Genomic DNA, 24312 nt, shown 5'->3' with positions numbered 1-24312 from the left:
CCCCCTCTGTGGTATGTTTTGCAAAAGTGGTTGGGAGGCAGCACACCGCAGAATGTCCAGTCCTGCCATTGTCAATGGCAATTTCCATTGAACACATCCTTCCTTCATTGTCAGGAAACCCAGGGTAGAGGGGAAAGGTGGGGGAGAGGGTTCGGGGGGGGTGGTGGGGGGGTGTAAAGAGAGGGAAAGGGTTCAAGGGGTGGGGGGTAAAGAGAGGGAGAGGGTTCGGGGGGGGGTGGAAGTAGGGGGTAAAGAGATGGGTCGGGGGGGTGGGGTGGGGGGGGGAAGAGAGGGAGGGGGCCAGGGTGGGAATGAGAGGGAGAGGGGCCAGGGTGGGAAAGAGAGGGAGAGGGGCCAGGGTGGGAATGAGAGGGAGAGGGGCCAGGGTGGGAATGAGAGGGAGAGGGGCCAGGGTGGGAAAGAGAGGGAGAGGGGCCAGGGTGGGAAAGAGAGGGAGAGGGGCCAGGGTGGGAAAGAGAGGGAGAGGGGCCAGGGTGGGAATGAGAAGGAGAGGGGCCAGGGTGGGAATGAGAGGGAGAGAGGCCAGGGGAAAAAGATGGAAAGGCACAGGCGGAAAGAGGGAGGGGCAATAAGAAGGAGAGGCCAAGAAGGAGAGAGACTGTGGAAGGTGGGGGAAGGAGGAGAGGCTGGGTGAGGGTGAGCTGAAGAGGGTCCAGAGCAGAAGCCTCAAGGGGGGGGAGAGAGAGAGAGAGACACAGCAGCAGTGGACCAAAGTTGCGCACAGTTGCAAGCAACCAAGGTGGATCATCTGGACAGCCAAAGCACCCAAAGGCTGAAAAGCCTCGAGGTGAAGAAGGTACTCTTCATGGCCTGGATGGTAAGGCAATCTAGTTCACAAGGTGGGGGAAATTAGCATCAGAGTCCCATAACCGCAGCTCCTGCTGGATACCAAGCATCTCTGCTCTCACTATCCGGCAACTAACCTTGTTGTCTAGCTGATTCAAGACCTGGAATTCAGCCCTCAGCTGTTTTCTTCTGCGTCTAGAGTTTTTGACCATGATCAAATTGAGTTTTTTCATAACTCTAAATACAGGCTTGATGCCAAAGGCTTGGAGGACTATTGCTTCTGGAACTTAATACATTCCATCTGGTTAAATCTTGTGTTACACTTTATGGGTTTCCAATCTCTCTGCTTTTTGCGGCTTAAAGACAGGGTTTTACAAGATATATTAAAATAGTGTTTGCAACTCAAAGGGAGTTACTTGAACCATTGTCAGATTTGTCTCATGAATGAAGATTACATGACATCCAAGAGAATTGTAAAGAAATGATAGAAAAGATTTTGTTTCACATGTTAATGCAAAGACTCAACATGCCTGAACATGTTAATATTGTACGACAGTCCCTGGAACTATTTACACTTCCATATTTTTCATTTTTAGGTTGAAAAGCAGAAGCCTTCGAAGCATTAGAAATATCAAACATGTTCTGGGAGAGTAGATGGGTATACATCCCTATAACAGATTAGAAAATAAATCCTGAATTCTCTTTGCTGACATGCCTCTCCTACCAGAGGCCAGGAAGATACGTACACCAGCTGGCTATTTTATATTTCTTTCTGGTTTTTCAAAATGGCCAATTGCTGGTGTGTTAAAATGGCTCCAGCTGATCACATGCTGGCTTCTGCAAGTTTCTGAGTAGTTTCAAAACATACAAAGGCCAACACCCAACACTCTCTGGGATGGAACACTCCCTGCATTCCAGCCAACCCGTCACAATGGACTAGCAGGCCAGATGTTTTCCTCAGCCAGCTATCGTCGTTTGTGACCCTCTAATCTCCAATGGCACTACTTTCCCTGCTCCAAAACACATTGGGTTTCAATCAGGGGACTCGCTATCCGAATAGCTCGAGCCAAACCCACCCTGTCACATGACTGAGACCTGAGCAGACTTATTTCCTTTCATTATACAGCTTTCAGATTTTACCTTCAGTCACCGTTTGACTCCCAGTCACAATGGGAGGCCCAAAGCAGAATTTTGCCGTCCCGCCTGCCATAGGAATCGTAGTGGGCAGGACAGAGATTATGCAAAGGTCTGTTGACCTTGCGCGAGATTTTCTGGTATTGGGGTGGGCATGATCCCGCCACTTACGTATCAATAGTTTGCAGTGTAGATCAGGGCCAGGTAATTTTAAACCAAAACATGAGCTCTTTCTGGTGCTACCTCTGAAAAGGTAAAGAGTAGACACAGATCAGCTGCTTGCCTTAAATCCTACTTCTCTGAAGCCAAACGGTGACTGAAGGTAAAATCTGAAAGCTGTATAATGAAAGGAAATAAGTCTGCTCAGGTCTCAGTCATGTGACAGGGTGGGTTTGGCTCGAGCTATTCGGATAGCGAGTCCCCTGATTGAAACCCAATGTGTTTTGGAGCAGGGAAAGTAGTGCCATTGGAGATTAGAGGGTCACAAACGACGATAGCTGGCTGAGGAAAACATCTGGCCTGCTAGTCCATTGTGACGGGTTGGCTGGAATGCAGGGAGTGTTCCATCCCTGAGAGTGTTGGGTGTTGGCCTTTGTATGTTTTGAAACTACTCAGAAACTTGCAGAAGCCAGCATGTGATCAGCTGGAGCCATTTTAACATACCAGCAATTGGCCATTTTGAAAAACCAGAAAGAAATATAAAATAGCCAGCTGGTGTACGTATCTTCTGCACAGACAAATCATCCAAAGATAGTCAGCCTGTTAATGTGTGAAGGGATAAGCCATTGGACTTTTGAATCTGGAATCCCGCAAGCTATAACTATTTGCATTGCGGTCTTGTTCTGTACTCCTTTCTTTCCCTCATTCCCCTTATATGTGTGCAAAAGGGGAAGATGTGTTGAGACCCTTTGCCTGCATTGTGTGTGTGTGTGTGTGTGTGTGTGTGTGTGTGTGCGTGCGCGTGTGCGTGCGCACTTTGTTTGATCTCAAGTTTGCTAAGGGGTTATTCAAAGGGGATTGAAACACTCCAAAATGAAGGAGTTTGGGGAAAATACTTGAGCACTTGTAGATTCTGTTACTGGATGGGTAGTAAGAGGAGAAACAAGGGCTGTTCAAACTAATCCTCCTCCTGTCTGTAACATGCTTCTTCAATCGTTTCCAAATTTAACACTGCTGCAAATGGCATTTAAGTTTCCCCTATGATAAAAGCAATGGTTAGCATTGCTGCCTCACAGCACCAGGGACCCCGGTCAATTCAGGCCTTGAGTCACTGCCTGTGTGGAGTTTGCACATTCTCATGTCTGCATGGGTTTCCTCCCACAGCACAAAGATGTGCGGGTTAGGTTGATTGGCGTCAGGGGGATTAGCAAGGTAAATACGTAGGGTTACAGGAATAGGGCCTGGGTGAGACTGTGTTTGGTGCAGACTCGATGGGCCAAATGGCCTCCCTCTTCAATGTAGGGATTCTACGATTCTATGTAAGGGTATACTGGCAGCTTATATTGCAATAACTCATATATCCCGATGCAGTTTGAGTCTAACTCCTTGATACGAAAGGTTTATTTAACTTAATTCAGAGTCATTTGAAAGCTGTTGATCAACTTAGGTTGTTTCGGTTTTGTTCATTCATCAACTCCGCAACGAGGGCAGGGGGACAGAGCATGGAATGAAGAATGGAGGACGACAAAAAATTATGGCATGGTAAAATAAACCAGCATAAGAAAAACCTTATCCCAGAAAATAATGCAACTTGAGAATCATGTATTGATTTTTGGGTGAATCTGTTTCTGCAAGTAAAGCAAATTGCTCAGGCCTGTCATAAGATGACACAATGAAATTACAGAAAGGTGCGCCTACCTCCCAGTCTGTTTTGAAATTACTTACTCAACCTGATTTTTCTGATTAAAATCAATACACGCTGAAGCAGTTCACTCGAGCCATATTTTGCTCAATGGATTTGCCACAATGATTTGCAAGGTTAGCACCTAAATGGACAGATGGAGCCTCAGATGAAGTCAATCCACCCAGATACATTCTTTTAAATTGGCATCTGTTCTGATAAATCTGATCAAAACGGGTTCGCCTATTTCAATTTATATTAACTGTTCGCAATTCTGAAACATGCAGAAAAGATTGCATGGTCCTGGATAAATACTTTGTGCTGAGAGGAGAACATTCCTAATGGATTTTTAGACATTATGCACTTGGCTAATGTGACTTCATTAGCTGGAAAGGCTGATAAAATTCTTTGTAATTCCATCTATCTCCATCTGTCACAATTTATTGCAGATGTATCCATTTCGCTCATTGAGTCAGCGATGTTGGGGCACTAGAACCTGTGACAAAGTGGTTGGGCAGGTCACAGGTCTTCCTTGTCAGTCGGGTGTTCGCAAGTTGTCAGTTGAGTTTTCAGCAAGATTATTTCAAGCTGATCAACAAGTGCTCAGTTTCAGAAGATTTCTGCATGGATGGGACGAGGTTTAATTCGAAAGTGCTTCTCTCCTGGCAGTGTAGCTGAGCGAGTGTGCATCCAGGAGCCTGACAGTTGGAGAACAGGCTTGTTCAGTCTGGTTCAGTGGTGGAACATGTCTCAGTGAAGGGTTCATCATCTCCGGCTTTAGTTTTCTACAATTTACAGTTTGGACAGCACGAGCAAAACCGCGGTCATATTGTTAGCCAAATGCACATCTCCACCTGAAACAATACAGATAAATAACCTACAAGACCCAACAGGTGCGAAACAATAGTGTGCTGACTTCTGTTTGGAGAAAGCCTATAAATCATACAAGCAGCTTGGCAGAAAGGATAGGAGCAAGGCATTATGGCTTGGAATGATGGCACGATGGTTAGCAGCGCTGCCTCACAGCACCAGGGACCTGGGTTGGGTTATTGTCTGTGTGGAGTCTGCATATTCTCCCCGTGTCCGTGTGGGTTTTCTCCTGTCCTCCCACAGTCCAAAGATGTGAAAGTTAAGTGGTTTGGCCAAGCTAAATTGCCCCTTAGAGTCAGCTACATTTTCCTCAATCATCTATATATACGATGAAGGACAAAGGTCCCAGAATTGATCGCTGTGGAACACTGCAAGTCACAGCCTTCTATTCAGAAAAGCACCCATCTAGTGCTATCCCATGTCTTCTATGGCCAAACCGGTTCTGTTTCCATCTTGCCAACCCTCCTCTGATCCCATGTGACTTCACCTTTTGTACTAATCTACCATGAGTTGCGTGTGGAGTTTGCACTTTCTCCCCATGTATGTGTGGGTTTCCTCCCACAACCTGAAAGAAGTGCAGGTTAGATGCACTGGCCATGCTAAATTCTCCCTCAGTGCACCAGAACAGGACTGTGGTGACTCGGGGAATTTTCAGAGCAACTTCACAGCAACATTAATGTAAGTCGACTTGTGGCACTAATAAATCAAGTTTTAAAGGAACTAACTTCATTCAGCATCAAAACCACTTTGCATCAGAGCATTTTAAAGTCAAAGGCCGGAAGTTTTCCAGCCATTCACATTCTGCCGTCGCTGGGAGCGAGGACAGAGAATTTGGCGATCAGCCAAATCTCTGACCACTGCAGCAGGATCAGAAAATCCCACTGGCATGTACAACTGGAAAATTTCACCCACAGACTGTCATTTTTCACCATTTCAGTGTATCAACACGTTCAAAAAACTTACAGCAAAAAGAACCTCACCACCCAGCAAATATTATGTAATCTTGGGGGTTTTGCTGACAATTCTCAAATTAAACTTCGACTGAATTACACACTCAAGGTTTCATTACATTCACTCTCAAGACAACACGACCTAGCAATAACACAGAGGCCAGTGACTTTTAAATTCTGTTGTCACACCAAAGTCTGCTATCCTCAGATTGGGCAGAAGATTTCCTTTTCCAATTGCTTACCAAGACATTCTCCCTGTCAACACTAAAGACTGAAAATACTCATAAATGCTCATTGCTGAAAGGCGTAATAAAACTAATGCTGCTACTTCCGAGCTACAACTAGCTACGACATTAGCTGAAGGATTATAGAGCGATTTTAAGCACATTTGTGGTGATATTTACATAGACTTGTCACTACAGCGACCAGCTTCATGTTTTTTCTTTTAAAGCTTTCAGAAATATGCATTCAAATTCAAAGATCCTACAAGAACTATCCTTCCTGCCCTATTCTGTATTTTCTGGCATAATTTACTATTTGATTGGGGGCAGGAAGAGGGCCAGCACTTTGTCTATCTTGAACTGGCTGCAAGGCGGTACAAAACCCGGAATGTTAAATCTTTGTCCTCCCTTCATACAGATGGTTGAGATTTTAAACTCAAGAAAGTCTAGAATTTAAACAGATGTATTCCTCCTCCTGTTCACAAACACTTTAATACTTATGTCCCAAGTTCTTCAGCCAATATAGTTAACTTTACTTATCAGTGTCACAACTAGCTTACGTTGACACTGCAATGAAGTTACTGTGAAAATCATCTAGTCGCTATATTCCGGTGCCGATTGAGGTCAAGAGAATTCAGCTGTCCCAAAATACTATCTATTGCATTTGTTAATTGTCAGAGCACTGGTCCACGAGTATACCATCTCGACTAATGACATCATTAGCAGCATGGTGGCACAGTGGTTAGCACTGTTGCCTCATAACGCGAAGGACCTGGGTTCGATTCCCAGCTTGGGTGACTGTCTGTGTAGTCTGCACATTCTCCCTGTATCTGCGTGGGTTTCTTCCCAAAGACATGCTGGTTAGGTTCATTTGGGCTATGCTAAATTCTCCCTCAGTGTACCTCAACAGGCACCAGAGTGTGGTGACTAGAGGATTTTCACATTAACTTCATTGCAGTGTTCATCCAAGCCTACTTGTGACACTAATAAATAAACTTAATATGTTAAATCATTTGTCACCAAAATAATGCAAAAAAATACAAATCAATGCAACATAAACAGGCGAAAGTACATTCACTGGGGCAAGGAAAAGTTCCTCATTTGTCCACTCCAAGTCCTCTAAAGGATACTTGGATTTCCTTCCAAAACTTAGGGTTGTATATATGGATGGATATGATCAGATTACACTGATTGTGAGGATTTCCTTACACGTCCCTATAAAACAAGCATCTTTGTTAGGTTTGGAAAGCTATCCAGGGCATCAATTTAATATTTCAATCTTCAAAGACAGCTAACCAAAGTTTTAAATTCGCATGTCAGAATATTAAAATTTTTTATTCACTTGAGGGACATGGGCACCACTGGCTGGCCAGCATCTATTGCCCATCCCTAGTTGCCCTTGAGAAGGTGGTGGTGAGCTGCCTTCTTGAATCGCTGCAGTCACATTCTGTGGGTTGACCCACAATGCTGTTAGAGAGGGAATTCCAGGATTTTGATCCAGCGGCTGCAATGGAACGGTGATATATCTGTTTGTTTTGCCAGTGTCTTTTCCAGTGCCGAAGTCGATGCCAGGTGGTCTGCCACAGTTTCATGTCTTTGTTGAGACTTTTTAGCAATTGTTACAACTGAGTCGCTTGCTAGGCCATTTCAGAGAGCACTTGAGAGTCAACCACATTGCTGTGGCTCTGGAGCTTCTATTTTCTATGTTTCTATATTAACCCTTGATCTTACACGTGAATAACTTCTAAGGGCAGGAATTTCAAGCCCTGCTGGGGAATAGAACTAAGGTAATCAGTCCTGATATTGGCCAAAGTTAGAGTATTCAGAGCATGGCAGGTAGCCAATTAGGCTTGTTAAAAGCCTTGTTGACTTCAGTTAAAGGAAGATAATGGAATGTTCTCCTCGAAGAACAGTTTAAGTATCTGGAGGCAGGCACACAGCAGGAGTCAGAGGGTCAGGCCAGTGCTCCAGACAGACATAGAGGTCCGAATTGCCAGGATGCATAAGAGATCAGCCACATGTCACCCTTTAAACCACACCACCACCTTCCCCTCACTCTCCTCCCCCAGCACCTTAGTCACAGGTGAGAGGGTACTTCCATATTGATGCCCTCTCTGTTACTTACCATAAACGTCAGCCAGATCAGATAACAATGGCAGATTTCCTTCCTCAAAGGACGTTAGTGAACCAGATGGATTTTTCTGACAATCAACAATGTTTCATGATCATCGATAGACACTTATTCCGGATTTTTTGAACATTAAATTCAAATTCTACCGTCTGCCATGGTGGGATTCGAACCTATGTCCTCTGAACATGACCTGGGTTTCTGGATTAATAGTCGAGTAATAATACCACGAGGGCATCGCCTCCCCAGAAATGTCATATGAGGGGAGACTGAGTCGGTTCGGATTACATTGATTGGAGTTTAGAAGAGTCAGAGGGGATCATGCGAGAAACTTATAGAAGTCTAATAGAGTTACTCAGAGTAGATTCAGAAAGAATGTTCCCAATGGTGAGGGAGTCCAGAACTAAGGTCATAGTTTAAGGATAAGGAGTAAGTAAACCTTTTAGGACTGAGATAAGGAGAAATGTCTTCACCCAGAGAGTCGAATTCACCCTCGCAGAAAGGAGCTGAGGCCATAATATTGTGTGATTTCAAGAAGAAATTAAATATAGCTCTTGGGGCTAAAGGCATCAAAGAATATAGGGGGAGGGGACGGGGGGGAAAGAGTGGAATCATGAATTTGATTATCAGTTATGATCAAATGAATGGGCTGAATGGCCTTCTCCTGTTTCTATATTAACCCTTGATCTTACATGTGAGTAAGTTTGGGCAGGAATTTCAAGGCCTGCTGGGGAATAGAACTAAGGTGGACTTGGTCAGAAAACATTGGCATGGTCAGCATTTCCCAGTATCAGTCCTGACACTGGCCAAGTTAGAGTATTCAGAGCATGGCAGCTAGCCAATTAGGCTTGTTAAAAGCCTTGCTGACTTCAGTTAAAGGAAGATAATGGAATGTTCTCCTTGAAGAACAGTTTAGGTATCTGGAGGCAGGCACACAGCAGGAGTCAGAAGGTCAGGCCAGTGCTCCAGACAGACATAGAGGCCCTAATTGCCAGGAAGCGTAAGAGATCAGCCACATGTCACCCTTTAAACCATACCATCACCTCCCCACCAACTCTCTTTCCCCAGCACCTTAGTCACAGGTGAGACGGTCCTTCCACATTGATACTCTCTCTGTTACTTACCATATAGTCTATTGCTCCACTCAAGATGGAAAACTTCTGACTGTCTCTCCAGCTTTGAGGGCCCACCCACTGCCCTTAATTGGACAGGACACCCATCCCCAGGCCAATTAAAGGGATGCTTGGATGAAAATCCCAAACCCGACAGTCTGACCTCTCCCAGGGTTGAGTCTGGAACCCGGAAACAATAACTTGTGATACTAGTAAAATACTGAGGATGTTGGAATCTGAAATGAAAACAGAAAATGCTGGAAAATCTCAGCAGGTCTGACAGCACAGTGTTTAGAATTGCTGCCTCACAACGCCAGGGACCTAAGTTCAATTGCCAGCTTGGGTCGCTGTCTATGCAGAGCCGACACATTCTCCCAGTGTTTGCATGGATTTCCTTCGAGTGCTCCGGCTCCTTCCCACAATCCAAAAGATGTGCTGGTTAGGTGTATTGGCTATGCTAAATTCTACCTCCCAAACAGGCTCTGGAGTGTGGCGACTAGGGGATTTTCACAGTAACTTCACTGCAGTGTTACTGTAAGCCTACTACACTAATAAATAAACTTTAAAAACATCTGTAGAGAGAGAATAGAGCCAACATTACGACTCTGGATGACCCTTTGTCAGAGCTGAGGACAAATTAAATCAGACAAGATTTATATTGTTGGTGTGGGGCGGGGAGGGGTGGGCTGAATTGGACAAAGGAACTGTAAATGATGATGAAGGCTAAGAAAGGTGTCAAAAGTATCCATTAAGTATCCACTAGGATATGTTAAAAACAGAAGCGAGGTACTGGAAGGGGCTATCTGAGGAATGGAGCAGTTGCCCTGAAGAGGGGGGTTGGAGGTTTGGAGACAAGGTGGAGAGTAAGATTGGAGAAGTGGAAAAATAGAACAAAGAATGAAAAGTGATAAAAATGGATGATCAAGATGAAAAGAAGAAATGAAATAAAATAAATGGAAATGGAGTGAAGGTGGAAGGGAGGGTTCATGTTCTGAAGTGGTTGAACTTGAAAGTTAATTCCGGAAGGCAGTAAAGTGCCCAACTGGAAGTTGAGGTGCTGTTTCTCCAGTTTACATTGGGGTTCACTAGAACACTGCAGTTCACAATACACAATGCACTGATCAGTAATTGACAGAAGGATAGAATAACTGCCTTTGATTTAGTGTCAGATGTCTTCATGGTGAATTTAGGTGCATTACAACCCTTTCACATTGATCACTGTTTGTTGTGGCCAGTTGCTTCAAACCATGACTTTTTCCAATACACCGAGTTGATAGCGTTTTGGCATTGATGAGTAAATACCAGCAAATTACTACATCTCAGTCTTTCTTCTTTTACCTTTGCTAAAGAACTCACAATAAGGGAGCAGGTGAGCAGGCCATCTGGCATATGGCGCTGGATCTGGCAAAGATCCACTGGTCCAATAAGGTAGATGTAAGATTATTGCACAGGGGCTTTTCCTGACCATTTATGGCTTCATTTCACATCTGGCTGGGTTTGCAATGCTAGTATACATTATGTCAGATTGCCTTGGTGATTGAGCACACCATATCTGCCAGTCATGTCCTAATTTCCCCTGGCTGTATAATATGTTGATTTGTCAATTACCTTTTTAAAAAAATAATGTTCACCAAATCCCTCCAGTACAGGAGGAGGCCATTCAGCCCATCAAATTTATACCAACCACAATCCCACCCAGGCCCTATTCGCCCAAACCCACACATTTATCCTGCTAATCCCTCTGACACTAAGATTAATTTAGCATGGCCAATCAACCTAACCGGCACATCTTTGGACTGTGGGAGTAAATTAGAGCACCTGGAGGAAGCCCATGCAGACACGGGGAGAATGTGCAGACAACACACAGACAGTGACCCGAGGTCGGAATTGAACCTGGGTCCCTTGCACTGAGGCAGCAGTGCTCACCACTGTGCCATCATGCTGCCCCACGTTAGTTAGCCTGGGACAAAATCCTCCTTAAATATTTTGCAGTTATCTGCCATTGCCCAGCCCATCATCTGTGTATAAATGTGACCATGACAACATGCTTTGCTTCCTGCTTCAACATCTGTGCATCTACATTAAAATCCATCTGCTATTTTCCTGTCTGTTTAATTGGCATTTTTTTATTTATCCTGTTCAGCATCAAGAAATTTCTACTGATCTTTATTTAAATACATTTTGTAAGCCTGCAAAAACTAATCCCCCAGTTGACCAAAATCTTCGCAATGATTTTTGTGAAATACGTTACAGCAGACATTGCCCACTGGAGTGTTCAATAAAGCCATTTTGGTAACTAAAGGCACAATCTACAAAAAAAAAGTGAGATTCTGTACTTTTTGAAAAGCTGGGTGACCTGAAGCTCCCTCCCCACTTGAATGTATTGGTGGCACAGTGGTTAGCACTGCTGCTTCTCAGCGCCAGGGACCCAGGTTCAATTCCTGGCTTGGGCCATTGTCTGAGTGGAGTTTGCACATTCCCGTGTCTGTGTGGGTTTCCTCTGGGTGCTCTGGTTTCCTCCAACAGTTCAAAGGTGTGCAGGTTAGGTGGATTAGCCATGCTGTATTTCTCCTTAATGTCAGGGGGACTAGCTAGGGTAAAGGTTATGGGGATAGGGCAGGAGTGGGATTATGCAGATGGGCTGAATGGCCTCCTACTGCACCGTAAGATTCTATAACTATTGCACAAAACATTCTGGGCACCTGGGTTTGAATTCGCCAAGGCAGATCATAAAATTTGAATTCAATAACAAATATCTGGAATTAAGAACCTATTAATGACCATGAAACCATTGTCGATTGTCGGAAAAACCCATCTGGTTCACTCATGTCCTTCAGTGAACGAAATCTGCGGCTCTTACCTGGTCTGGCCTACATGTGACTCCACAGCCACAGCAATGTAGTTGATTCTCAACTGCCCTCTCAAATGGCCGAGCAAGACACTTAGTTCAAGGGGGCTAGGGATGGGCAATAAGTGCTAGTCAGACAACAACACTCATGTTCCACCAATGGATAAAGAAAAAAGGCAAATAAGTGTGTCATCTTTGCCTGGTATGGCCTACACATGACTTCAGACCCATAGCAACTTGATTGTTTCTTAATGCCCCTGCACTGGTTTATCAAGCCACTCACTTGTATCAAAATCATGATAAAGTTTGGAGAAGGAATGAAACTGATGGATTAGCTGGCATTGACCCAGGCATCGGCAGCAACAATAACAGCAGCAGCAAACCTCACCCTGTCAACACTGCAATGTGCTCCTTATGAATATCTAAGAGCTTGCAACAAAATTGGGAGAACTGCACCCCCCACTTCAAAACTAGTCAAGCAACAGCCTGAAATAATCATGCTTGCAGATATTATCCAAGAAACTATTATCCCTCAGTGTATCTTGTCCCACCAACAGGACGGATGCACAAATGGCATGGAGTCAGGAGGGAATTGCTCTAAGAGTCTTCAATATCAACTCCAGACCCCATGAATTCATATGGCATCAGATCAAATACAGACAAGGAAATTACCTGCTGCTTCCCACATACCTCTCCCCGTTGGTGAATTAGTACTTAGACATCACCTAGGGGGAAGCACTAAGAAAGGCAAGGGCACCAAATATTCTTTGGGTGAGGGAATTCAATGTCCATTACAAAGAGTAGCTTGATGACACAACTACTGACCAAGCTAGCTGTGTCCTAAAAGACATCACTCTAGATGGGTGTGCAGCAGGTGGTGAGGGGATGAACATGAGGAGAAAACATACTTGACCACATCAATCTATGTCTCGCAGATGCAGCAGTCCTGGACAGTTTGGGTAGGAATGACCACCACACAGTCCTTGCGAATCAAAGTTCATCTCCACACTGAAGGTACCTTCCATCATGTTATGTGGCACTACCACCACATTAAATGGGATAGATTTTGAACAGATCTGACAATTCACAACCAGGCATCCATGAGGCACTGGGAGCCATCAGCAGCAGCAACATTGAAAACAATCACGATATGTAACCTCATGGCCCAGCATGTACCCTACTCTTCCATTACCACAAAGCTCAGGGATCAACCTTGATTCAAAGAAGAGTGTAGGAGGACTTGCCGAAAAATCAGATGTCAACCTGATGAGATTCCAACATAAGACTACTTGTCAAACAGAATCAGCAGCATGTGACAGATAAAGCTACACAATTTCACAATCAACAGATCACATTTAAGATCTGCAGTCCTGCCCCGCAGACTCATGAATTGCAGTAGACAAACAATTCAGCGGAAGGCGAGGTTCCACTAATATCTGGCTCCTCCATGAAAAGCGAGCCCCAGAAAGATAAGGCAGAAGCATTTTCAAACTCTTCAGCTAGAAGTGGATGTTCCATCTCAGCCTCTTGGGAAGGAGGTAAAAGTGAACTTTGTAGTGTTGGGGGACCATGTGGTTGAAGGCTGTGGTGGGAAGATCTCCAGAGGTGATGTGGTAAACGACCAGAGAAACAATTGCTTCCCAAAATCCACAAACATGCCTGCCCTGCTAGACCCATTGGGTGGGATTTTACAGCCTTGCTCAGGAGAGACCAGAAATTCCCACCCAAGTCAATGGAGATTTCTACTGTCGGGCCTGTGCCCACGGCGGGCGAGGTGGTAGATTTCTGGCCATTGAATTACCCCATTCCAGCCTCTTAGAACTCATTTCATCCCATCTTGACTCCACCTTGTCTCCCTTTGTCCAGTCTTTTTCCACCTACATTCCTGATTCCTCTGACACCCTCTATAATAACCACAATTTCCAGTTCCCGGGCCCTAACTGCCTGCTCCTCACAACGGATGCCCAATCCCTCTTCACCTCCATCCGCAACCAGGAGGGTCTGAGGGCTCTCTGCTTCTTCCTTGAGAGGGGGCCTGAATAATATAGATAGTCTGTGCCCAATTGGACAACATTCAGGCTTCGGCTGACAAGCGGCAAGTAACATTTGTGCCACACGAGTGCCTGAAATGACCATCTTGAACAAATTAGAGCCCAACCATTTCCCCTTGCCATTCAATGGCAATATCATTGCTAAATCCCTACTATCAACATAATGGGGGTCACCATTGACCAGAAAGTGAAATGAAACATCCAAAAGAATGCCATGGCCAAAAACACAGATTAGAGGCTGAGAGTTCTCCAGAGAGTAACTTCCCTCCTGACTCTTAAAGCACCTTCAGGACACAAGTCAGGAGTGTGATGGAATATTCTCCACCTGCCTGGATGAATGCATCTCTATCAGTACTCGAGAAGTTCAACACTGTGAAGCATAAAGCAGTCCACCATATTGGCACCCCATCCACCATCTTCAACATTACACCGCTGATGGGCAGTACAGTGGCATAATGGTTAGCACTGCTGCCTCACAGTGCCAGGGACCCAGGTCCAATTCCGGCCTCTGGTGACTGTGTGGAGCTTGCACATTCTCCCCATGTCTACGTGGGTTTCCTCTGGGTGCTCCGGTTTCCTCCCATAGTCCAAAGGTGTGCAGGTTAGGTGGATTGGCCATGCTAAATTGGTCCTCATTGTCAGGGGGACTAGCTAGGGTAAATGCATGGGGTTATTGTGAAAAGGGCCTGAGTGGGATTGTGGTTGTGCAGACTTGATGGGCCAAATGGTCTCCTCCTACATTGTAGGATTCCATGTGCAGTGGCAACAATGTGTGTACCATTCATAAGATGCACAGCAACAACTCGCCAAGGCTCCTTAGACAGCACCTTCCAAACCCATGACTGCTAACATATCTCAGAACAAGGACAGCATAACACCACCACCACCAGCAAGTTGCCCTCCAAGCCACACACAATTGTGACTTGGAACCATATCACTGTTCTTTCATTGTTACTGGGTTAGAATCCTGCAACTTCTTTCCTATCAGCACTATGGGTATACCTATATCACACGGGCTGCAGCATTTCAAGGTGGCAGCTCATCACCACCTTCCCGAGGGTAATTAGACATGGGCAACAAATGCTCGTCAAGCCAGCGATCTACATCCTGTGGAAAAATACAAAAACTTGGAGCTCTGATATTCAGCTCTCTATGCAAGCACTGACCGCAGCAAAGCATGTGGTAAATGCTGGCTGACTGTTTACTGTCCTCCCACTGGAAAATCTGGCCCAATGTTACAAATTTCAAGTCTGGACCAACTATTCTTTAAGGGTTTGCGTTGTCAGTTCATAACAGACACAGTGTCTGGTTGCAGGAGAGTACATTTGCTAATCAATATTGAATCATGCCAGAAGGTGTGCCATCTGTACTTTGCCTTATGTGTGGAAGGAAGCTTGATAAATACTCCATTAAAATGAAGCCAACAATCTGGCTTGCTTTTCATGACATACTTGACTGAATGCAGTTCTTTTTGTGGCAGTCACTGTCGGATTGTCTCCCCACTCCTTCTTACTAACTTTTCATCAGAGCTTCACATTTCTCACCTGGATGTCTGAACTGAGTCTCCACAGAAATGCAAAGCGTACCTGCCCTTGGAGTGCTTTGTGTTGAATGCAGGGTTGCTGGGGGAATCCAAGCCATGCCCTCATTCTACATCATCAGTTGCCATTTTGCAGTAAGTGGAGAGCTTAAAGGTCCCGAAATCACTTTAAGAAGCTACAGAGAGGTAGTAAGTGTGTAAGGGGAGTGGGTGAAGGAATAATGTGCCAGCTGGGTGAGTGAGGGAATAGTGTGGTGGCAGATAAGTGGGTGAGGTGCTCGGGATTTGGATGTGGAGTTGGGTGCTACACAGACATGAAAGTAGGGGACAGGTAAGTGAGAGATTTGGATGGCTGGTGAGTGGGTAACCAGGACAGTAGCTTGGGACTAGCGGATAAGTAGGGTAGCAGGAAGATGGCTGAATGTGTAGGATAGCAGTTAAGTAGGTGAGGAGTTTGGTTGGTCACTGGGTGGCATTCAGTCACAGGGATAGCCAGGTCCAAGGTGTTATTGGTGGTTCAGGGAAGATTTGAGGGATCCAGTGGAATGGTCATCAGGTCAGGGGATGGGTGGTCATCAGGGGATCCAGTGCGGAGTCCAGAGATCAATAAGAAGTTACCCATGAGTTAAAACTAATTTCAGTCCTTCTAACTTGTTCTGGTAATTATTCTGCTCAGTGTGTCGGAACCACCTAAAGACTCCGTCTCTAACTCAGAATTTTGGAGGGTTCCAGACAGAGAAAAATTGTTCATCATAAGTCAAAAAGCCCAAGGCAACATAATCAATGCATGGGGACTTCAGAGGGGTCCTCAGCACATCCCCTGGCGTATGGAGATCAGCAGTTCTGAGCCTATTTTTGAACTAAAGTTCAGTCTGGTTCTGACATATTCAATACATCAAAATTAGATCAAAGCAGCCCTTGGTTAGGGGTCAACCTTCATTTTGCAAGTTCATATTCATTGGCTTCATGGACATAGATCATATAAATAAATGTGACGGCTTTGGACTTCAACACATTCAAAGAGGCAGTCAAAAATGTGGCTTTCACCCGTTCCCTCACTTTGTCAGGAAATGCCTCACTGCGTTCCTACTGCAAACTGCCACCTCTCCTCATTCTGCCTCTCTGCATGGTAAAAAAGGCAGCACTTTGTCTGGCTTCTTCACATGAACCAAACAATAAGTCTCACTCCACATGGCTGCACATTTCTGCCACCACTTAATACTGTCCTGCCAAGGTCAAGGAAGTTGAACACACATGAAAAAGCACAGCTCCTAATGCAACTAAAAGTTGCAACCAGTACTTTGAGCTGAAATGCAAACACAATGCAAAATGGATGAAGAAATGCTCTTAAAAGCTCAACTTGTTTTAAATGGAGAAGACTGACAGGTTACACACACTAGATTTTAACAAAAGTGAAAAGATGGCTGAGTAATGCAGACAGAGACCACTCATTTCACTTGGAATTAAATAACACTGTAGGAAATGAATAACTTTGAGAAAGGATTGAGTCTCAACCGTCACAGAGTACGAAGTACGTAGAATAAACTCAATAATGCAATGATAAAAGGCAAGTGCTGCAGAAACTGGAATCTGAAACAAAAACAGAAAATGCTGGAAAAGTGCGCCAAGGCCAACCTGAGGATAGGAACAGGTGGCCCTATAGTGAGGTGGATGGGAGGAGAGGGGCAAGATGGGAAGTGAAATTTGGAAGTGGGCAAATGAGACAGTGGAATAAATTAAAATTTTAAAAATACAAGAATATTAAGTAATAAAAATTGTTCGCAAGATGAAAAATAAATAAAATAAATAAAAAATAGGGTGAAGGTGGAGGGGAAAGTTTATGCTCTGAAGTTGTTGAAGTTGTCTTCAGTCAGGCTGTGAAGTGCCCAGTCAGAAGATCAGGGGCTGTTCCTCCAGTTTGCATTGGGGGTTTTCTCGAACATTGCTAACTACTGTGCACTGGCACAATGGTTTGCACTGCTGCCTCACAGCACCAGGGACGCGGGTTCAATTCCGGATTCGGGTCACTATCTGTGTGAAGTTTGCATGTTCTCTGTCTGTGTGGGTTTCCTCTGGGTGCTCCGGTTTCCTCCCACAGTCCGAAAGACCTGCTGGTTAGGTGCATTGGCTCTGCTAAATTCCCCCTCTGTGTACATGAACAGGCACTGGAGTGTGGTGACCGGGGGATTTTCACAGTAACCTCATTGCAGTGTTAATGTCAGCCAACTTGTGACACAAATAAATAAAAAAGGCCAAGGACAGACACGTGGACAAGATGTGTGTGGATGGTGTGTTGAAATGGCAAGTGACAGAAAGGTCCGAGTCCTGCTTGTGGATGGACCAAAGGTGCTCAGCAAAGCGGTCGCCCAGTCTGCGTCTGGTGTCTCTGATGTAGAGAAAAGCACATTGGGGACAGCAAATGCATGAGGAGGAGTTGCACGTGCATCTGAAAAGTATGTTTGGGATGGTGAGCAGGAAGGAAGTGAAGGGCAGGTCTTGCACCTTCTACAATTGCATGGGAAGGTGCTGTGGATGGCGGTCAGATGTTTGGTGTTCCAGAACAGTGGACCAGGGCATCCCAGAGGAAATGGTCCCATCAGAATACTGACGGGGGAGTAAGGGGAAGGTGCGATTGGTCATGGCATTATGCTCGAGTTGATGGAAATGGCAGAGTACGATCTTTTGAACGTGGGGGCCAATGGGGTGAAAAGTGAGGGCAAGGGGAACTCTATCCTGGCTCTGGGAGGGAGGTGAGGGGGTGAGAGTAGTGGTGTGAGAGATGGGTTGGGCACAGCTGAAAGCCCTGTCAACCCCAGTGGGTTATTTTCCCTTCCCCATCACTCACATCATGAGGGCCATCTGCCACTTTCCTCAGGTTGATCTTTGACATTCTGTACCTTTGTTCTGCTATTTACAGATTCTGATCTCCTAATGGGTGCTATCAGTACAATCCTCAGCCTTTATAACCACTATTTACATTCCCTTTGTCCATGACATCTTGGTCAATTACACAGAGGACGCCCGCCAAGGGCACCAAAGGCCACGGAACACGGAACACAGCCTCTCCCTTTGATGTGCATCCTGGACAGTCACCTAGAGGTAGAACGAAGCCACACAAGATTAAGAGGATTTAGAAGCACCAAGAGAGCAGAAGTGAAGGCAGACACTGTAGTCAGGATTTGGATAATTAGTACTGTAAGTAATCAATATTAAAGAAAATTGCACCTCAAAGGCACAACTCCTCCATCTTTGTCTGGTTTCCCAAAAGGGATTTTATCTCCCCATCTATACTCAAAATCTTCTACCAACACCCGCCAAGAAATCCTAACAGTGAGTGCCATGGGGACCCATGGTCAAAGACATCCCAGAATTGCAGCCCTGACACGCACTGAACCCTAAGGCCTCACCCATGAGACCAACAGATTTTGTTCCCGACCCTCACTTGACCATGAGCCTGTGTTCAGTCAACAGAACTGAAGTCAGTAGTTCAGACGTCGGCAGCATCACAGCTTGCCACACAATAAGTTGTCATCACCCTCCTGCCTTGACAAGTCACTCGCTGACACAGCCAACACAGGCCCAACACCCTGGCATGATGTCAATGATGGGAGGAAGGGAGAAAGGCTATTTTCTAGGGGGTATGGATTGGGTTCCTGGAAGGGTCGGCAAGGGGGTTAGAAGGGTGGACAGGATTTTTTGAACTTCGAGGGGGTGGGGGTGCAGGGTTGCAGGTCCTCCTCGGTGGGAGCTTGACTTGCTGGAAACCTTATTGGAGCATCTGGCAGCAGTCAGGGTCTCCCTGGTCCTCCTGGTATACCGGACTCTTGCCACTGCCTGTCCTCCATCCTGTGGGTCCTCGTCAGTTGAGCCCCAACCCAGCAGTGGGCCACAACTTGTGGACATGCCACCCCATAAATCTCCCTCCCCCTCCACCTCAGACCCCTGTGCATTGGAGACCTCTCACCCCACACCATACCATGGCTGATTTGACCATTTGCATCCAAGTGGTTGATGCTGGGAGGTTCTCACCTCCACACTCAGCCTCAAATCCATAGTGCCGTTCACAATTTAAGGAGCCCGTACCTATTTGCTCCCGTGTGACTTGTTGCTGGGGCAGGGGAACTTTTCGGAGAGGGGAATGATTGCATGCCAAACTCACTAATGAGGTTGAAATCATGTTTGTCTCATGCTAATCAGCCTCTGGGCAGGATCTGTTTTGCGCCAGTAGACAGGGAACCAGGAAGATCAGAAATCATTTGGCACCAGGTGTAAAATCCACCTTTGGGCCCTTATGCAATTTTCCCAGATTAGCACAATCTGTACCAGACTCAGCGTGGCTGGAAAATTGTGGCCCCCGCCTCTGACCGGCTCTTATAGCCACAGTTCAGTTTTTGGTCAATAGTAACCCCCAGGATATAAAGACCATATTTCCCTTTATCATTCTCATGTCGAAACGTATTACTTACACTCAACCAATGGACAGCACCTGATATGACTCGCGTCTTAAATGTTGGAATGTGTATTGACTTTTGCAGTTTTCTCCGCATTATGTATTTTATTTACAATAATTTTCTTGCAGATTCACATGTTATAGTTTATAAATTGCCATCAAAAACATTTTCATGACAGAATAAATAAACATGACAATACTGGAAATTAAGTGAAATTTCTAAGTTAAAGTTCCTGCCTCGTCCATTTCTGTTTGTCTCCCCGTAATTCTTTGTCAGTCTATTTCTATTTTAATTTTCAGCTTTGGTATATCCTCACTCCTGCACCCTTGCTGGAATTTGCAAGGCCAAACTCTTGACCTTCTTATTTAGCCTTGCATTTGTCTCATTTGACTATGCACATTGAGAAGTTTAATTAAGTTCTGCAGCATCAGGTTCTCACAATTCAGTGGGTTCTGGGCAATTTTGCACAATAAAAGGCTTTGATTCTAAAAGGGGAAAGAATGACATGGGGCACTTGGCTTCTGATACCATCATATTGGTGTCACAATTCTGCTGACAAGACTTCAAGCAAAATATAATTATCTAAGATTGACTGCACTGTGACCTTATATTTAGCACCTTGCGTGCAATTAGCATGGTAATGAATAATGAACCAGTTCAAAAATACTCAACAGTACTTTGTCCAACACACTCAGTTCATTGAAATGCTGCGTGCATGAGAGTTCAAATGACAGTAACAAATACAAATGAGATGGGTTGCTCCAATGAATGTTGCCATGGTATGCATTCACACCACTACTGAAGTCCACAAAGAGTATTTTCTGAGAACTAGGTCAAGGATTTAAGCACATCCCGATTCATCAGCTGAAAATTCCATTAAGTTTCATTTTACCTCTGCAAAAGGGGACTGGAAAATCCCACGAGGCGCTGTTCTCCGAGCTAGCAAGGCATGTCAGCACTGCATGTCCTTCAAGGAAGTGGCCAGCATTGCAACTAAACCGGATTTTGTCCCCTATGTTGAAAGTGGATCCCTGCTGCAGTCCATTCTGCAATTTGCCAGGATTCCCACAAGTGTGACTTGGTAATACTGAAAGAGATAACAAAAAAGAATTTTTTTAAAGATGTAACTGAACGAGTTTATCCTTCACAGTCATAACTAGTTTTGTCTTGCAATTCTTGCAGCCAAATTTTGATTTGAAACTAGTGACATTTCAGAACTGCACTCGAGAATCAACACTGCTTTACATTGTAAAATTGTTTCTTTTTCTGCTCAAGTTTTAACAACAATCATAATGAATAACAGTATCGAAAATAGTTTACAGTGCAGCCATAATTTAATAAATTTACATTTGGAAGAAAATGAAAAGGGGAAAAGAGAAATTGGGGAAGAAGATAAAGGAAACACAAAATGGAAAAAAAAAATGAGAAAACCCTCTCTCGCCTCAAAAAATAGTTAAGGAGAAAATCTACAAAAAATCATAGGACAGATGTGGGCTGTAATTCATAGAATCATAGAAGCTTACAGTGCAGAAGGAGGCTGATCCCACCCAGGTCCCATCCCTATTACCCCATGCATTTACCCAACTAGTCCCCTTGACACTAAGGGGCAATCTAGTACGGCCAATCCACCTAACACGCACATCTTTGGAGTGTGGGAGGAAACGAACACCCAGAGGAAACCCACGCAGACACAGGAAGAATGTGCAAACTCCAAGTAGACAGTGACCCAAGGCTAGGAATCGAACCTGGGTCCCTGGCACTGAGAGGCAGCAGTGCTAGCTACAGTGAGACCATGCCACCCCAAACCTCCAGTCCCACTGCTGTGAATGGAGCTTTGGCTGACTACCAAGTTCTTCATTCTCACTGGCAGCATTGATGGGGCGTACGGCATCGCAGAATTCTAGCCAAAGTTCCACACAATCTGCACCAAAAATCTCCATCCGCATTCACGGCTGGGATAGTCTGGTGCTGTTGAAAATGAATGGAGTTTTGGCTGAGTGCCAAATTCTCCCTTCTCAATTGCAGAGGGATGGCCACAGACAAGATTGGAGAATCCTGCCCATAATGTATACATATGCATTATGGTCAGTTGTATGCAACTAGAGACTTGTAGTTCCTCAAAATAATCTAGGAAAAGTTATCAAGCTGCAAAAAGTCCATCAGTGGAGCCTTGTACATTGCGTAAAGAAGCATTTTAATAGATTCTACATTACTACAACACACCCACCACATCAAGGCTTCCAAATTTCAGATTTGCATAACATTAATGAAATCATTGTAAACCTCATTATTATAAATCTGCAGTTATATCCACACAATAATTCAAAGTGCTTCCTCTTATTAAGTATTTTCTCTGATGATTTATAAAATAAAACCATATCATTTTCAGGACCTGGGGTTTCCACAATATTCTGCTGTCTTTCTCCACCCCCTCTGACCCTTTCACCACCACCACCACCACCACCACCAACCCCACCCCCCCCCACCCCAAAGGTGTAATGATCCTGAAACCAACTAATATAGTGCAAAAGATCAGGGGGATTTTAAGAGTACATCACATTCACAACAACTAGTTCGTGATTTTTTTTTTTGCTGTAGTCTAAAATGTTATAATTATTTTTAACTGGTGCTAAAAACCAATTTCCAGTAACCTCCCCCCAGCATAAAAGCAGACACACTGAGACTGTACAAATCACCAACAAGTTTCCACTAATGGTTTGCACACCTCCAATGAGGCTCTTAGAAACTTAGGGGTTTTTTTTTAGGTAAAATGATCTGAATTGATAGATTGAAAGCTTTTGGTTTGTTCAAACTTTATGACCAGACTACTTATTGCACTAACTACTGTGACAGTGAAGGAAAGGAGATACATTTCCATGTCAGGATGATGTGTGGCTTGGAAGGTGGCGGTGTTCCCATGTGTCTGCTGCCCTTGTTCTTCTAGATGGTCACTGTCACGGATTCGGAAGGTACTAAGAAGCCCTGATAAGTTCTGGCAGTAGATTGTACACACTGCTGACACTGTGCATCAGTGGTGAGGGAGTATGTTTGTTGATGGGGTGCCAATTGAGCAAGCTGTTTTATCCTGGATGGTGTCAGGCTTCTCGTGTTGATAGACCTGCAACCATCCAGGCAAGAGAAAAGTATTAAATCACACTCCTGACTTCAGCTGTGTCGATGGCCAACAGGCTCTGGGGAGGTGAGGTACTTGAAGGGTTCCTGGCCTCTGATCTCCTCTAGTAGCTACCGTATGATTAGTTTGGCCGCTTTCCATTGCTTTTTAATCTGCAGCTTCCCCTTCTTTTGGTAAGTTTCTGAAAAACCTCCCACCCGAAAGTATTATCCTGCAGAACGGCAGCTTTTATGTTGATTTAGCCACATATTAACGGGCGTGATGCTCAAAGAACTAAAAGGAATATTTCCAAAATTACCTCCCCAGCTGCAGGGGAAATCAACTCTAACATCTGTAGCATAGTTGCTCTTCAGACCCCTGAACAACAAGCCTCACGTTTTGCTTTACAAGTCCCATTTGCAGTGGCCTTTTCCAGTACAAATCTGTGTAACAAAGCTGGCAAGTATTCACTGGTTCATCAGAATAAACCCCAAACTCTAACTATCACACACACTCTGTTCTCCTTCTCTTGTAGTTAATCCTCAAATTTCTTGGCAGCTGCCACTATGGGACTGTGTGTTCTAGTTTTGTTCTAAGATTCTTGCCTAACTTTTATTTCCTTGGCTAATATATTCTGGGATTGTGTCAATCTCCACATTTCTGGTCTGCTGGGATGACTTTTATGAGATTTGCTTCTTGCTCTAATCGCAGGGTGCATCTCTGGCATGTGATAATTTACTAATGCAGCAAGGTTCACTCCCAGACTCATTATCAATATTTGCACTGTCCTTTCTTACCCCCACTTACACCCACTTCTGCCAGTACCTGGAGGTAACTCCCTGGCTATCATTCTGAACATTGATTCAATATTTAAAGCTTGCTCATCCCATAACTTTCCCCACACACCCCACAACAGTCACACCCCTTCATTCATTCAAGTGCTATTTCAATTGAGTAATCACTTGGGGCTATCACCTTGTAATGTGATAGCCCTGTAATACATGTCACGATCACTCGTATTACTACTATTCAGTCTGAGATGTATCACATTTTATTCCTCAGGACATTCATTACAAAACACATGAGCATTTAAGGTACAAGGTGCCTCATTCATTTCTATCAGTGGGTCAAAGTCTGAAAATCTGCAATTAATTCTGATTAATCTTGGGGAATGCACTTTCGCAGTTCAGCTGCCACGTTTAATAAATATTGTCTTATCAACATGACTTATTGCCTTATCAGGACCTT

The 24312-nt window shown here is 44.6% G+C and overlaps 1 protein-coding gene across 1 annotated transcript in view; it reads right to left on the bottom strand.

Annotated features, from left to right (window-relative positions):
- The window catches only part of csmd2 (CUB and Sushi multiple domains 2), a 1720603-nt gene that overhangs the window by 1101958 nt on the left and 594333 nt on the right, over positions 1–24312 (bottom strand). Inside the window, exon 4 of the mRNA XM_080211135.1 lies at positions 20845–21039. Within this exon, the coding sequence (XP_080067261.1) occupies positions 20845–21039 (195 nt within the window). The remainder of the gene's footprint in view (positions 1–20844; positions 21040–24312) is intronic.

The sequence above is a fragment of the Carcharhinus amblyrhynchos genome, chromosome 24, assembly GCF_965287045.1.
Source record: "Carcharhinus amblyrhynchos chromosome 24, sCarAmb.v2.hapA, whole genome shotgun sequence".
Classification (NCBI taxonomy): domain Eukaryota; kingdom Metazoa; phylum Chordata; class Chondrichthyes; order Carcharhiniformes; family Carcharhinidae; genus Carcharhinus; species Carcharhinus amblyrhynchos.
Note: the sequence above shows the minus strand (reverse complement) of the source record. Positions and strands in the feature narration are given on the sequence as shown.